At 41.4% G+C, this 15,310-nt stretch overlaps 1 protein-coding gene across 1 annotated transcript in view; it reads left to right on the top strand.

The window, feature by feature from the left end:
- The window catches only part of PCCB (propionyl-CoA carboxylase subunit beta), an 86,979-nt gene extending 74,408 nt beyond the window's left edge, over positions 1-12,571 (top strand). The window contains exons 11-15 of the mRNA XM_039256478.1: positions 8,368-8,475; positions 8,731-8,831; positions 9,265-9,363; positions 10,950-11,049; positions 12,256-12,571. Of these exons, the coding sequence (XP_039112409.1) occupies positions 8,368-8,475; positions 8,731-8,831; positions 9,265-9,363; positions 10,950-11,049; positions 12,256-12,377 (530 nt within the window). The 3' untranslated portion in view covers positions 12,378-12,571. The remainder of the gene's footprint in view (positions 1-8,367; positions 8,476-8,730; positions 8,832-9,264; positions 9,364-10,949; positions 11,050-12,255) is intronic.
- Positions 12,572-15,310: the final 2,739 nt, after the last annotated feature.

Raw genomic sequence — 15,310 nt, 5'->3', positions numbered from 1 at the left:
GCATGCCATTGGTAGTGTATGTAAAAAGTTACCACCAAATCCAAGGTTATTTGTTTTTTTCCTGTGTTATCTTCTAGAAGTTTATCACTTTTGTGTTTTACATTTACGTCCCTGGATCCATTTTGAGTTAATTTTCATGAAAAGTGTAAGGTCTGCGTCTAGATTAATCTTTTTGCTTGTGGATGTCCAGTTGTTCCAGTACTACTTGTTGAAAAGACATTCTCTCTTCTGTTGTATTGCCTTTGTTTTTTTGTTAAAGATCAGTTGATTATATATATTTGGGGGTATTTCTGGGTTCTCTGTTCTATTCCATTGATCTGTTTATTTTTTTCAGCAGCACCACATGTCTTGATTACTGTAGATTTATAGCAAGTCTTGTGGTTAGATGTTGTCAGTCCTTCAACTTTATTTTGTCCTTCAATACTGTGTTGGCTGTTCTACGTGTTTTATTTTTCTTTGCCTCTCGTTATACACTTTACAATCAGTTTGTCAACACCCACAAAATAACATGTTGAGATTTTGATTGGAATCGTGTTAAATTAAGAAATCAAGTTGGAAATACCTGCCCTCTTGACAATATTGAGTCTTCCTATCCATTAACATGGAATATGTCCCCATTTAATTCTTCCATTTTGTTTATCAGAGTTTTGTATTATTCGTCATATAGATCTTATGGTATGTTTTGTTAGATTTATGCCTGTGTATTTCCTTTTTGAGTGGTGAGTGCTAATGTAAATGGTATTTTGTTCTTTGTTTCAAATTCACTGCTGGTATAAAGGAAAGTGATTAACTTTTGTATATTAACTTTGTATTCTGCAACCTTGCTATAATTGCTTATTTCAGCAATGTTTTTGTCAGTTCCTTAGGACTTTCTACATAGATTATTATGTGATCTGTGAACAGGCAGTTTGATTTCTTCCTTCCCAGTCTCTGTACCTTTTGTATATTTTCTTATTTTATTGGATTAGTTATGACTTCCAGTACAGTTATGAAAAGTGGTGGTGAAAGAGGACATTTTTGTCTTGTATCTGATCTTCATGGGAAAGCTGCTAGTTTTTCACCATTATGTATGATGTTAGCTGTAGATTTTTTGTTAGATGTTCTGTATCAAGTTGAGAAAGCAGCCCTGTATTCCTAGTTTGCAGAGGGATTTTAATCATGACTGAGTGTTGGATTTTGTGAGTTTCTTTTCTGTATCTACTGATATGTTCATGAGACTTTTCTTCTTTAACTTGTTGATACAGTAATGCTGCTGGATTTGATTTGCTAATATTTTGTTGAGGATTCTTGCGTCTGTGTTCATGAGAGTCATTGGTCTATAGTTTTCTAGTAATGTGCTTACCTGGTTTTGGTAATAGCATAATGCTGGCCTCATAGAATGAGTTAGAAAGTATTCCTCTGATTTTTCTGGGAGAGATTGTAAAGAATTGCTGTATTTGTAAACTTCACCAGTGAAACTTTCTGGGCTGCATTTGTTTTTCATATCACATAAGACATTTCACTGTATAGTTACCTTTACTAGAAATCTTATTTCTTCATGCATTTGTGTGGTACTGCCTAGTATTTTTTGTTTGTTTTGTTTTCATTTCAATCTGTAGGATTCTCTTTACTATTTCTTGTAAGGCAAGCCTAATGGCAATTAACTCTTCAGCTTTTGTTTATCTGGGAGGGTCTTAATTTGTCCCTCATTTTTCAAGGACAGTTTGCAGAACATAGAGTCCTTAGTTGATAGTTTTATTCTTTTAGTGCTTTACATCATCCCATTGTCTTCTGCCTCCATGGTTTTTCTACTCAGAACTCAATTGATAATTTTATTGAGGATCTCTTGTATATGGTGAATCACTTCTCTCTTGTGCTATCAAGATTCTGTCTTTACCTCTTTTTTTAAAGTTTATTTTATTTATTTTGAGAGAGAGAGAGAGAGAGAGAGAGAGAGAAATATGAGAGAATATGAGTACAAGAGGGGCAGAGAGAGAGACTCTCAGACAGGCTCCACACTGATAGCATGGAGGCACATGTGGTGCTTGAGCCCTGAACCATGAGATCATGACCTGAGCTGAAAGAGTTGGACACTTAACTGACTGAGTCACCCAGGTGCCCCCAGATGCTGTCTTTATCTTTTAGTAATTTGATGATAATGTGTTTCAGTGGGAGGTCTGTTTGTGTTTATCCTACTTAGTTTCTTGGATTTGTTGCTTCATGTCTTAAATCAGATTTTGGAAGCTTTTGGATGTATTCAAATAAATTCTGTCCTTTTTTTTTTTTTCTTTTTCCTCCTTCTGGTATTGCCTTGCTGCATATATTGGTTCAATTGATGGTTTTTCATGGCTCCTTTCATGGTTTCTATTCACTTCATTTTTTCTTTTCTTTTTGTTAAGTCTGGGTAATTTAAATTATCTTCAAGTTTCCTGATCATTTCTTATATTTTCTCAGATCTACTCTTGAACCTCTGTAGTGAGTTTTTTATTTCAGTTATTGTAGTTTTCAGCCCCAGAATTTGTTTGGTTCCTTTTTATAATTTATTTTTCTTTATTGGTATTCTCATTTTGTTCATACATTGTTTTCATGATTATTAAAATTCTTTGTTCTTGTTTTTCTTGACCTCTTTGACCATTTTTAAGACCGTTAAGATCGTTATTTAAAAAAATTTTTAAATAAACTATTTTAGAGTGGTTTTAGATTTACAGCAAAATTGCAGGATGGCACAGAGTTCCCATGCACTCCACACCTAGTTTCTCTGATTGTTAACATTTTACTTTAGAGAACATTGTTATCAGATACTTGACTCTAAACAACGAGACAGTGGGTAACTAGGCTAGAGGGAAAACTGAGGTTAAATGGTTTGCTGTTGGAATCAATCCCTGGTTCCTTTCACTGGTTTTATCTGTCTTTTGGTTTAAGATGGGACAGTCTATAAGTGATTAGAATATTTCTGAAGACAGAGGATGACAATAGCTTTGAGATGTGACTTCTTAGTTTATAACTGACATTATTGATGCTTTTAGATAAAACTGTTAAGTTACTTGATTTAATGCACACTACGCTGTCAAGAATATAGTCAAGGGAAGCTCTAGTATGACTTGGCTATTCTGAAAAAATGGACAGTGGCCTTATGGCTGAAGTTATTACCACCTCATGTCCACTATGACTCTGATGGTACTTCTGTATACCAGGCTATACATAGAAATTCACTTCAAATCTTAGGGTTTTTAAAAAATTTGTTTATTTATAAATTAAAAAAAATTTTTTTAAGGTTTTCTTTTTGAGAGAGAGACAGAGCATGAGTCGGGTAGAGGCCGAGACGGAGATACAGAATCCAAAGCAGGCTCCAGGCTCTGAGCTGTCAGCACAGAGCTCGATGAGGGGCTCAATTTCACAAACCGTGAGATCATGACCTGAGCTGAGATCAAGAGTCGGACGCTTAACCGACTAAGTCACCCAGGCACCCCTATAAAATTTTTTAATGTTTATTTTTGAGGAGGGAGGCAGAGAGAGAGGATTTGGATTCTGTGTCTCCACAGCAGGCTCTAGGCCCAGAGCTGTCAGCACAGAGCCTGATGCATGGCTGGAACCCACAGACCACAAGATCTGGCCTGAGCCAAATGGCGCTTAACCATCTGAGCCACCCAGTCACCCCTAAGGCTGTTATTTTAAAGTCTTTGTCTAATAAGTTCAGTGTCTGGGCTTCCTTAGGGACAGATTATATCAATTAATTTTGTTCATTTGAGTGGCTTTTTCCTGATTTCTCTGTGAGCCTTGTCATTTTTTTGTTGAAAACTGAACATTTGAATATTATAATGTAACTCTGGAAATCATATTCGCTCCCTTTTTTAGTTTTTTTAAATTTATTTAAACATTTTTTTGTTAGTGTTTATTTCTGAGAAAGAGAGAAAGAGAGAGAGGCAGCGTGAGCAGGGGAGGGTCAGAGAAAGAGGGAGATACAGAATCCAAAGCAGCCTCCAGGCTCTGAGCTAGCTGTCAGCGTAGAGCCCGACGCGGGCCTTGAACCCACCAACCATGAAATCATGACCTGAGCCGAAGTTGGACGCTTAGCCGACTGAACCACCCAGGCAACCCCCTTTTCTAGGTTTTGTTGTTGTTGATCATTGAATGCTGTAATAGCCTTTTGTCTAGTGATTTTTTCCAATTATTTTTGCAGACTATATTCCTTCCTATATGTGGCCATTGAAGTTTCTTTGCCTTAGCTTGTGTCCGTCCAGCTAGTGTTTGACAGAGATATCCTTGAATAATACCGGCTACTAAAACAGGCAAACGAGAAAGTACCTCTTCTAGACTTTGAGAATTGGTTCTGTGCTAGGCTCCTCTTCAACACATAGCCAGACTTCAACTGAACCTAGGGGTCAGCCCACTGTTAAAGCTTAAGGTTCTTCTTAGGTTATTTGTTTTTGTAAGTGTTCCCATTTTCATTCCTCTCAAGGTATTTTCTAATTCCTTTCCTCAGGTTCCCCGCCACCCCCCCCATCCCCGCCGTCTTTTCTGACCATGCATCTGGTCCACAGATATCATGCATATCTGTGTCTTTCTTAAATGCCCTTTATATACACAGGTATTCTTAAATGCCCTAATTTTCCAAAGAAGCTCTCTCCCTGCTTCTTTCCTCCAAGGCCTTAGGCAATCTCAAGCATTTGCAGGTTGTTTTTTGTTTTTGAGCAGTGTCCCGCCACTTTTCTGGCCTGGTGAGTTCCACATTAGGTAAATTAGAGATGAAAGTCAGTCTTTCAGACAGATTAGAAGAGACCTATGTGATAATTTGTGACTGAGATCTTTGTTCCCTCTAGAACTAAGGGGAGAGTGGGGCAGGTGTAATTAAGAATGCCGCAAAGCTGTCCTACTATTTTTTAAGTTGTCTGTTTCTTGATTTGACTTTCTCTTGGTGGTTGGTAAACCTTCACTTGTTCTAGGGTTTCTGCTTCTTTTGTTAGTGTTTCTGTTGGAGGGTAGGAGCTTTGAGCTTGACTACTCCGTTTTTTTGTTGAGAAAAAGTGTTTAAAGTCAGGAATTCACACATACTGAAAATGTGTTTTATTCCTCCAGTAAGTTCTTAACTGTTGACACATCCCTTTATTTTCTCCTTTGAGCTGTGAGCTGTGTCAGTCACTGTCATGGACTTCAATTGATTTCTCGTGTCTTCTTCAAGACCTTTCTTTTTTTTTTTTTTTTTTAAATTTTTAATGTTTTATTTATTTCTAGGAGAGAGAGAGAGACAGCGTGAGCAGGGGAGGGTCAGAGAGAGAGGGAGTCACAGACTGAAACAGGCTCCAGGCCCCGAGCTGGCTGTCAGCACAGAGCCCGACGCGGGGCTCGAACCCACGAACCGCGAGATCATGACCTAAGCGAAAGTCGGACGCTTAACCGACTAAGCCACCCAGGCGCCCCTTCAAGATCTTTCTTAGTCCATGACTACCATGGGTCCTGATTGCCTGCAACACAGGTTGACTTTCACAAGCCCACATTAACTGCTTGGCTTGTCCTGGAAAGTGTATCTATAAATATCAAGGATGTCTGTCCCACCAGCCCAACCTGGCTAGAGTCTGAACACTTGATTCCGTGGTGGTTCCTTGACTTCCCTTTTCTTTGTGGAGTTTATGGAGCAGCAAGATGTGGAAGTTCAGTAGATTACTGCTCTTTTAAAGAAGGCTTCATGCATTTTATAGACTTATTCATTCCCTGTTACTAAAAGGCAGCTTCAGAGGGTCACATAGGGGGCTTCTCTTCTAGGTCTCATCTTTTCTTGCAGGAATTAGCCAGCGCTCACTGGGCTGTCTCTGGGTGCCAGGAGCTTGGTCTAGTCCTGGGATGAGGCCTCAGATGCTGAGACTGGGCCTCTGGGCCTGGAGCCCGTCCCATGGTGGCTCAGGCTGCAGCGTTTCCATTCCTGTGTTCGTTCCCCAGCGATTCCATCCTGTTCTGGTTGTCGGTGCCCATCTTGCTTTTCAGTTTGATTTGAAGTATAGCTTCTGAGTACTTTCTGCAGTTTCTTAATTTAGAATTATTTTTATTTTGGGATTTCTTACTCAGATTTTTACTTCCAGGTTATTAACATAGATTTTGAGGAGAGAGGAAGGAAGGGAGGTTTAAAACATTTTTATTGTAATTTACACACAATATAATGGACAGATTTCAAATGCTCATTTTGATAGGTTTTGACAATTTGACAGTTATACACAACCTTGTTATCACCGTCCAAAACAAGATACAGAACATTCCTGTCCTCTCAAAACATGCATTTAGCAAGGGAGAAGTTTTGCCCATTTTTTCTTTCTTGAGTTATTTCTTTATTTCTAGCATTCTTTATATATTTTGGATGTGAGTCTTGTCAGATATGCATATTGAAAATATGTTTTTCCTGATTTGTGATTTATTCAATAAATTGTGTCTTTTGACTCACATTTTTTAAACATGTGATGAAATCTCATTTATCAATGGTTTTTATTTATCATTAGAGCTTTTCGTGTCCTTTCCAAAGAATCTTTGCCATAACAAGGTTGTAAAGATAGTCCAATATTATTGTCTAGCTTTGTAGTTCTGGGTTATGTTAAGGCCTCTGATCTATTTTGAGTTAGTTTTTGTATATAGTTTATAGAGTGAAATAGTTTACTTACATGGTTTTTTTCCCCCCCATATAGATAATTAAGTGTTCCATCACCATTTGTTAAAAAGACTTCCTTTCCACAGTGAATTGGTTTGGTACCTGGTCTAAAATAAGTTGCGTGGGTCTATTTCTTCTTAATCTAACCATTGTCATTTTGTCTGCCTTTATGCCTGTGTCACACTGTCTTGATTACTGTAGCTTTATACTTGTCAACTTGGGGCAGTTTCAGGATCCTGGGGACACTTGACAGTGTTGGAAACCATTTTGGTTGTCGCAGGTGTGGGCTGGGGGGAGTGAGTGCTACTGGCATCTAGTGGGTGGAGGCCAGAGATGATGCTAAACATTCTTTCCACACAAGACAACCCCCCACAACACAGAATTACCCAGCCCAAAATACAGATGGCGCTCAGGTGCAGAAACCCTGCTTTGTAAGTAAGTCTTGAAGTCAACTAGTGTTCGAATTAAAAAAAAAAAAGTTTAAACTATTCTTTCTCCTTTGTATTACCATATGACTTTTAGGATCTGCTTATCAGTTTCTATAAGAAGAGGCCTACGATTTTGTTAGTAATTGCTTGCAAATATAGGTCTTCTCTGTATGCTGGCATAGTAAACTTTAAACCTAAGATAATTAAATAGTATATATAATTAAAATTGAATGAAATTAGAAACTTAGTTTCTCCTTTGTTGTAGCTGTTTTTCAAGTGCTTAATAGCTCTCATGGCTGCCATGCCAAATAATACAGCCAGAGAACATTTCCATCATCATAGAAAATTCTTTTGGCCAGCACTAGTATAGATCACTTGGGAATTTATTCATTCTTATCAATGAGTGTATAAGCTTTTTTGGAGATACTCTTTCAGATTATGAAAGTTCCCTTGTATTCCTAGTTTACTGCTTGTTTTGAATTATGATTGAATATTGAATTTTTTGTCAAATGTTTTTTGTTGAGAAAGAAAAGACTGTATGGTTTTTCTCCTCTAGTAATGTTGTTGGTTTTTACATGTTAGATCAGCCTTGACTTCTTGGGATAAACCCCGCTTTGTCAGAATGCATCACTGTTTTTATATATTGATGGATTTGATTTGGTAATATTTAGGGATTTTTGCATCTATTTTTCATGAGGGATTTTGGTCTGCATTCATTTCTTATGATGCCCTTATCTTGTTCTGGTCTCAGGGAGATGTTGGCCTCATTTGTATGTTGGGAACTATTCTAGGAGAGGAGATATGCTAGTAACTGAGCTCTTACTCTATGCACATTACAGATACTGTTTCCTTTAATCCTTACAACTATGGTAGGAGGTAGTAACATCCCAACTTCGCAGATGACGGACCTCAGGCTCAGTGAGGTAAAGTCATTTCCCAAGGGCACATGGCTGTAACTGGTGAACCTGATTCCAGGCTATTGGGAGTCCTAAGAGCAGCCCTTGAATGCTACCTCCCACTACTGGTTCCATGGAGGCAAGTCAGGCTTGCCCAGGTGGTTACATAAGCCTCAGTTTATGAGGCAGAGTCTAGCTGCCTGCAATAGGCTGTGCTCCCAGCAAGAGAGCCTGAGGGTCTACTCTTGGACCCTCTTTGGCCACTGCCCGGTGTCTTTGCTGGAGTGTAAGGTTTCCCTTTACATTCCCTGGTGAGGAGACTTCACTGCCTCCATAGAAATCAGCTCTGAATGCTTGCTGAGGCCACACTCCCATTGCGGCTAGAACTGGGAACTTCCCAGAAGCTCAGCATGGATCATCTCTCTCTTTCTAGGATGTTTGGATATTAATTCATCTGTGAAGGGGGCTCGTTTTGTCCGATTCTGTGATGCGTTCAATATTCCACTCATCACTTTTGTTGATGTCCCTGGCTTCCTGCCTGGTAAGTCATTGGTAGAAGTGCGGGTGAAGAGAAGTGGTTTTGCCCAGTGAGGCACCCACTTAATTTGGAGGTTTTCTTGTAAATTCTCTAAGGATATGTGACTTCTCTGTATTCTAGGTGTCTGGAATATGGGGCCGTGGGGGTTGAGTGGCTCTCTCCTGGCCCTTTGTGGAGCAGGAGAAGACCTCATGGTTGAGGGTGACAGGCATGCCTTGTGAGGACTTTTGTATCTTGTAACTCTTCCTCATGACATAGGCACAGCACAGGAATACGGGGGCATCATCCGGCATGGCGCCAAGCTTCTCTACGCATTTGCTGAAGCAACCGTGCCCAAAGTCACAGTCATCACCAGGAAGGTGAGGAGAGCTGGTATCAGAGGCTGTGAGCCCCTCACTCCTAGCAGCGTGGCCATGGTTGGAGGTCTAGCCAAGAGTTTTGGTGGGGCTGGGAAGAGGAGTACACCTTGCTCACTCTTAAAAAGGTCTTTTGAGCTCAGGCAGCATTGATAGCCCTGTGGACACACCCTGCAGATATGTTAGTGGTCACATCTGGGAAATGAGAGCATCAGCGGGAAAAAGCCATGGAAGACAGTGGACATTAGCTGTGAAAGGCCTCTGATCTGTGCCCATGTGTTGTCTGCTCTGGCTTCCCACCCTCAGAGACACTGGACCTTCAGTAGCTCAGGAAGGTTCTTCCTTTGGTCCTCATTTCACTTGGCTTCCTAGGTTCTTCCAGGGATATGAACTGTTTGATTCAGGCTCTAACATTCAGCATTTTGGTCCATTCTAGGCCTATGGCGGTGCCTATGATGTCATGAGCTCCAAGCACCTTTGTGGTGACACCAACTATGCCTGGCCTACAGCGGAGATTGCAGTCATGGGAGCAAAGGTGATGACCTCTAGCTTTCCCTTTTCCTGGATCCAGGTATTATTCTTCTCCCAGCAGGAGATCATAGCCATAAAATGTTGGAGAGAGTCCAGGACCCCTTGGATGGGCCAGGATTCCAGGAGGTTGGGACCTAGACCTTGGCGAGTCTCCCACGTTGAGCCCTGAGCCTGTCCTGCACTGTCACTTCAGGCACATGCTCAGAGTGGGAGGGGCCCTGAGTGGGTTTTGAGATTGTTAGTAAAGCAGAAAGGGTTGAATCAGCTGTACTAGCCTTTGGAGGATTGGACATTCCTTGTGACCCTGTCCCCATCTACTCTCCCAGGGACGACCCTAGAGCCATGTTTTTCAGCCCATAGAAGCTGAACTGTATTCCTTTTTTTAAAATTTAATTTAATTTCTTAAAATATTTAATTTTTTTTGAGAGAGAGCACAAGCATGGGAGGCAGAGAGAGAGGAGACACAGAATCTGAAGCAGGTTCCAGGCTCCCAGCTGTCAGCACAGAGCCCAGCACAGGGGCTCAAACCCACGGACCACAAGATCATGACCTGAGCTGAAGTTGGATGCCCAACTGAGTGAGCCTCCGAGGCGCCCCTGAACTGTAGTTCTGACCCTAGTGACTTGGGGCAAGTACAGTAGTCTCCCCTTATCTATAGGGGATGCATTCCAAGACCCCTAGCGGAGGCCTGAAACCAGGATAATACAAACCCTGTATATGCTGTTTGTTCATACAGATGCATACTTAGGGTAAAGTTTAATTTACAAGCTAGGCAGAGTAAGAGATTAACAACAATAACAAATAGAAAGATTACAACAACACACTGCAGTAAAGGTTGTGTGAATGCAGTCTCTCTCTCTCAAAATATCTGTACGGAACTCACCCTTCCTGTGATGTGAGATGACAAAATGCCTCGTGGTGAGATGAAGTGAGGGGAATGACATTGGTGGTGTAACACCAGAAGGAGGTTCATGCATCTGCTTCTGGACCATGGTTGGTCCCCCCTGACTGAAACTGCAGATAAGAGGGGGAGTCCTGTGCTACCTGTTGGCTTAGTCTGTTGCCCACTCCGTTCCTGCTTTGAAACAGCTGTTGCCTCTCCCCATAGCTGACTTTTAGGGGCTCTGAGGTGAAGGCTCATCTTTTAGTCCTCCGTATTCTACCTTTGCAGTTCATTCTGTGTGCCTGTGGCCACTGAGGTGTGTACTCAGGATAAGGAAGAAGGAAAACAGTGTTTTACTTCCCCTGATGCAGGGACCATGGACCTAACTGTGGAAAATGGGCAAAACATCTTGGCTTCAAAGAACGATAGATGCAGTTGGATGCAATAGGATGGAATTTGAGGAGACAAGCAGCTGGCTTTGCATGGGCTGCCTGTCGTCGGGCCACACTGAACGTGGGATCACAGCCCCAGGGATCGTGCTGGTTGACGCCAGCAGTGCTCACCTCCGTGCCCCGGCACTCGGAGCCGGCTCTTCTCTCCAGCGTGCTTTGACCTTGAAGTTCACAGCCACACACCGTGATCCTGAGTTGAGGGAGGTTGCCCGGGTTGGGACTGCCAGCTAAGTTCATTAACTTCTCCCATGACAGGGTGCCGTGGAGATCATCTTCAAAGGGCATGAGAATGTGGAAGCTGCCCAGGCAGAGTATATCGACAAGTTTGCCAACCCCTTTCCTGCCGCAGTGAGAGGTAGGGACCGTGGTGGGGAGGGCGGTGCTGGGCACTTGTTGGGTCATGTGCTCATCCTTTTGCTCCAGAAAGTCTCCCATCACTGCCCTTTGCCCTCACAGTTGAATCTGGAGACTAGTGAGGGTTGGGGTTGTCCCCGGGCTGTCGTCACCTCAGGACACGGTATACGCTGCTTTGGTCACCAAGGACTAAACAGTATTGCCGAAATGGCTAGTGGTGTTCCAGTTACCTAGTGTTGTCTAAAAGTCCACTCCTAAACAGAGTGGCTGGAACAACCAACCTTTTTTTTTTTTTTTTTTTTTTTTTTTTTTTTTTTTTTTTTTTTTTTTTTTTTTTTTTTTTTTTTTTTTTTTTTTTTTTTTTTGGTGCTCAGCGGTTTGGTCTGGTCTCAGTTAGCTGGTTCTTCTGCTGGTCTTGCCTGGAATCAGTCATGCACAGATAGTCAGTTGGTAACTCAGGGCCGAATAGTCCAAGATGGCTTCATTTACATGGTTGGTATTGGCAGTTGGCATTTTCTGCACGTGGTTTATTTTTATTTTTTTTGAGAGAAACAGAGAATCCCAGAAGGGGCACAGAGAGAGAGAAGTGGGGCTCACTTGAAGTGGGGCTCGTGCTCACCCGAAGTGGGACTCAAACTCACAAACTGTGAGTTCATGACCTGAGCCGAAGTCAGATGCTTAACTGACTGAGCCACCCAGGCGCCCCATTGTTTCTCACTCGTAAGCTGGCTACTCCATGCTTGCTGATGTCCTGAGCACCTTGAGACCTAGATTTGGAAATCACAGTGTCACTTGTGCCACATTGTGTTGGCCAAAGCAAATCACATAGACAAGTGAAATTGAATCCAGTTCTTGATAGGAGTGATGAAATCACATTGCAGAGGGACTTGTGTTACAGGGGTAGGAGGAGGTGTACTGATTTTTGAAAATAAAATTGTATTAATTTTATTTCCTATCGACTTCATCTCGGCAGGGAGGGGGGTCGGATTTCACTTTCTTGTTAAGTATTCCTAGGCCAGAAGCTGGGGCCCTGCCAGAGGAACGGGGATGCTCCTGGGGTGCAGGGGAGGGTTCACAGGACCTGTGCCCTCTCCTATCAAGTTGGGTCCTGCTCACACCCCAGATATGTTGCCCAGGCTGAGCACATATGGGGGGTGGCCTTATCTGGGGATGCAGATGATCTGCTTCCTTTTCTGTGCTTCCCCAGGATTCGTGGATGACATCATCCAGCCTTCCTTCACGCGAGCCCGAATCTGCTCTGACCTGGATGTCTTAGCCAGCAAGAAGGTACAGCGCCCTTGGAGGAAACATGCAAATATTCCATTGTAAACGAATCAAAGGAAAATAAACCAAGAGCCAATTACCGCCTGGCCATTTGCACCTGTCCCTGCCTTTTGCGATCATGAAACCTGGAAATCTAAATACCAGTAATAACATGAAATGGCTGTTTATTTAAATTCTAGGACGATTTCTTTTGTGCCTTACTGTAAAATTGTTTTATTAAAAATTTGTTTTAACTGGTATTTTTTGAGCACAAATTTCATTTTTTATGGTATAAATCTGAAAACTCAAGAAAATAGTATATTGTCACTTAGAGCTGACACCCTTATTTGACACCTCTGGGTATTTTCCTTTTTTCCCAAGACTTTTTTTCTCTATAAGTGAGGTAATAAGCCTTTAGGGCAAACTACTTATTACCTACTTAGCCTTTATTTTCCTTTTTGTTTTTTTTTTTATGCTTATTTGAGAGAGAGAATACAGGTGGGGGGAGGGGCAGAGAGAGAATCCCAAGCAGGCTCCTTGCTGTCAGTGCAGAGCCTGATGTGGGGCTCAGTTCCAGGAACCGTGAGATCATGACCTGAGCTGAAATCAAGAGTCAGACACTTAACCGACTGATCCACTGAGGTGCCCCTATTTCCTTATTTTTAAATAATATTTATTTATCCATTTTTTAATGTTTATTTTTGATAGACAGCATGAAAAAGGGAAGGGCAGAGAGAGAGGGAGACACAGAATCCAAAGCAGGCTCGAGGCTCTGAGCTGTCAGCACAGAGCCCAATGTGGGGCTTGAACTCTGGACTGTGAGATCATGACCTGAGCTGAAGTTGGACACTTAATCAAATGAGCCACCTGGGAGCCCCATAAATAATGTTTAATAATATGCCCTTAATTCCTCTACAAATCATTGAGGATGTTTGCAGTTGTGTTTTGCAGAATAGATGCTCAGTAATATAGGGTGTAGTACCCTGTATTAAATGCTTCTCAGAAATATGTTCTCACATTTTAAAAAACTTACTTTGGAAATTTTCAGACCTTTAGAAATACTGCAGGAGTGGTATTTGTATATCTTTCACCTAGATTATCTACTGAATTTTCTACATTTACTACATGTATGATAGAATATACTATTAATGTGTGGTATATAGAATATAGTATATAGAATACTATGTCTTCTCTTCCATAAACACATAATAATTATTTTTATTGACTCATATAAGTAAGTTGTAGAATCATGACCCTTTGTCCCCTACCCTGACAAATGTATTTATTTCCTAGGAAAGAAGGCTCATTGTCTTGTCTTACGGTCTTTCATTACATTGATAATTTGGAAGAATGATTGCCCATTATTTTGTAGAATGTCCCTCAATTTGTTTTTTTCTAATTGTTTCCAGATGTTCAGATCAGGTAAGAGTAATTAATACACAAGAATGTTCTTTCTGTGTATCACATAAGAAGGACATGATGCTAGTTTTTTCCATTATTGATGAAATTGATTGATCCCTTGGTTAAGGTGGTGGCTGCAAAGGTTACCATTTTTTCTTTGTAGTTGATAACTGATATGGGGCATTCTTTAAGCCTGTCAACAAACTTTCATTCAGTACTTTTAGTGCCTATTGATGATTCTTGCCTCAATCAGTTATTCTGTGTTGATTCTAAAATGTTGCCTTTGTTAGTTTGTTACTGTGCTGGAAGAGGTTTCTTTGCTGTTTTTAAGTATTTTTTAGGCTCATGGACTCATTAGACTTTTTTTTTAAAAAACATTTTTTTCCTGCAGTAATTTTTTTTCTTACCATGCTATCACCCTGTCAGATTTTCAAACACTAAGTACTTTTGCAAGTGTCCCTAATGGTTTTTCTCAGTGGCCTACCCTTAAAGCTAGAAGTCTTGTTCTCAGTTAATATACTAATTCTAGGTCCAGATTTTGTTGCATTCTTCTGCTCTGACACTTGCAGTGCATAGGACCCTGCACTCCATTCATTAGCCCACAGCCTGGTCACCTCCCCCTTGGGACACCTTTTTGCTAAATAGCTCCAATTTGCTCATGCTCAAGGACCTTAGTTCATCTCGACCTATGAGTTTGAACTGATTTTGCTTATTGCAGGTGTTTTTTCCTTTTTTTTTTTTTAAAGCATCTGATCTTGCATTTTTTTTCTCTGTATACATATTTTTGTCTTCCTAAGTCGATGGTGAGTTCCAAGGGGGGCAGAGACTGGCCAGAAGTTCTTTATATTCCTCTTTGGCACCAGCAGAAAGGTTATAAACCATGGGAAAGGAGTGATGGCTGATTCTTGGCCTTTTAGAGACCTCCTAAGAAGCCATGCAGGTTGGTTAGCCTGTGGCTCAATTGCTTAAAGTTGATTGGTCAATCCAATTTCTGGGGTCAGCTAACCTATGGTTTTGGACTGTTTGGAGGATGGCTGTGCTGTTGTCTATATGAAAATAATACCTACAAGCTTGTGTTTTTTTGGTTTTGTTTTTCCTTTTTAAGGAAGAGGTCCAAGATGTGTTTTACTAGGTTGTGAAATCTGGATGCTGCAAAGGGCTTGTTCCTGGGCCTAAGAGGTAGAGGAACCAGCTTAATGAAGCACTTGGGCAAGAGGCTTCTGGAAAGCCTTGGAACGGAGATGGTGGGATAAGTCCCATCCACTAAACCAAGCTGGTGGCCAAGGAAAGAAAAAGCTGCAAGACCTTGCAAGTAGACCAGCCTCTGTGGATGACAGAATGCTTTGAATGGTGGCAGAATATTCTGTCACTGCTGGTTAGGGATGCCTTTCCCAGGGGGTGTTCTCTCTTTAAGGGGAAAAAGACAACTGGTTACTCTATAACCAGAGGACTTGGGTTTACTGAGCAGAGCAGTGGCAATTGTCTCTTTAGACTGACAGCAGGTAATACGGTGAGAATGGAGATGGACTTTAAGAGGCACTGAGTGTCCTGTTGCACCTGCCCCTGCTCCTCTTGCCTTAAGTAATAAACCAGCTCAC

This window comes from Hyaena hyaena, unplaced genomic scaffold (assembly GCF_003009895.1).
Source record: "Hyaena hyaena isolate Hyena2069 unplaced genomic scaffold, ASM300989v1 scaffold_575, whole genome shotgun sequence".
In the NCBI taxonomy this organism is placed as follows: Eukaryota; Metazoa; Chordata; class Mammalia; order Carnivora; family Hyaenidae; genus Hyaena; species Hyaena hyaena.
This window is presented reverse-complemented; position numbering and strand designations above follow the sequence as displayed.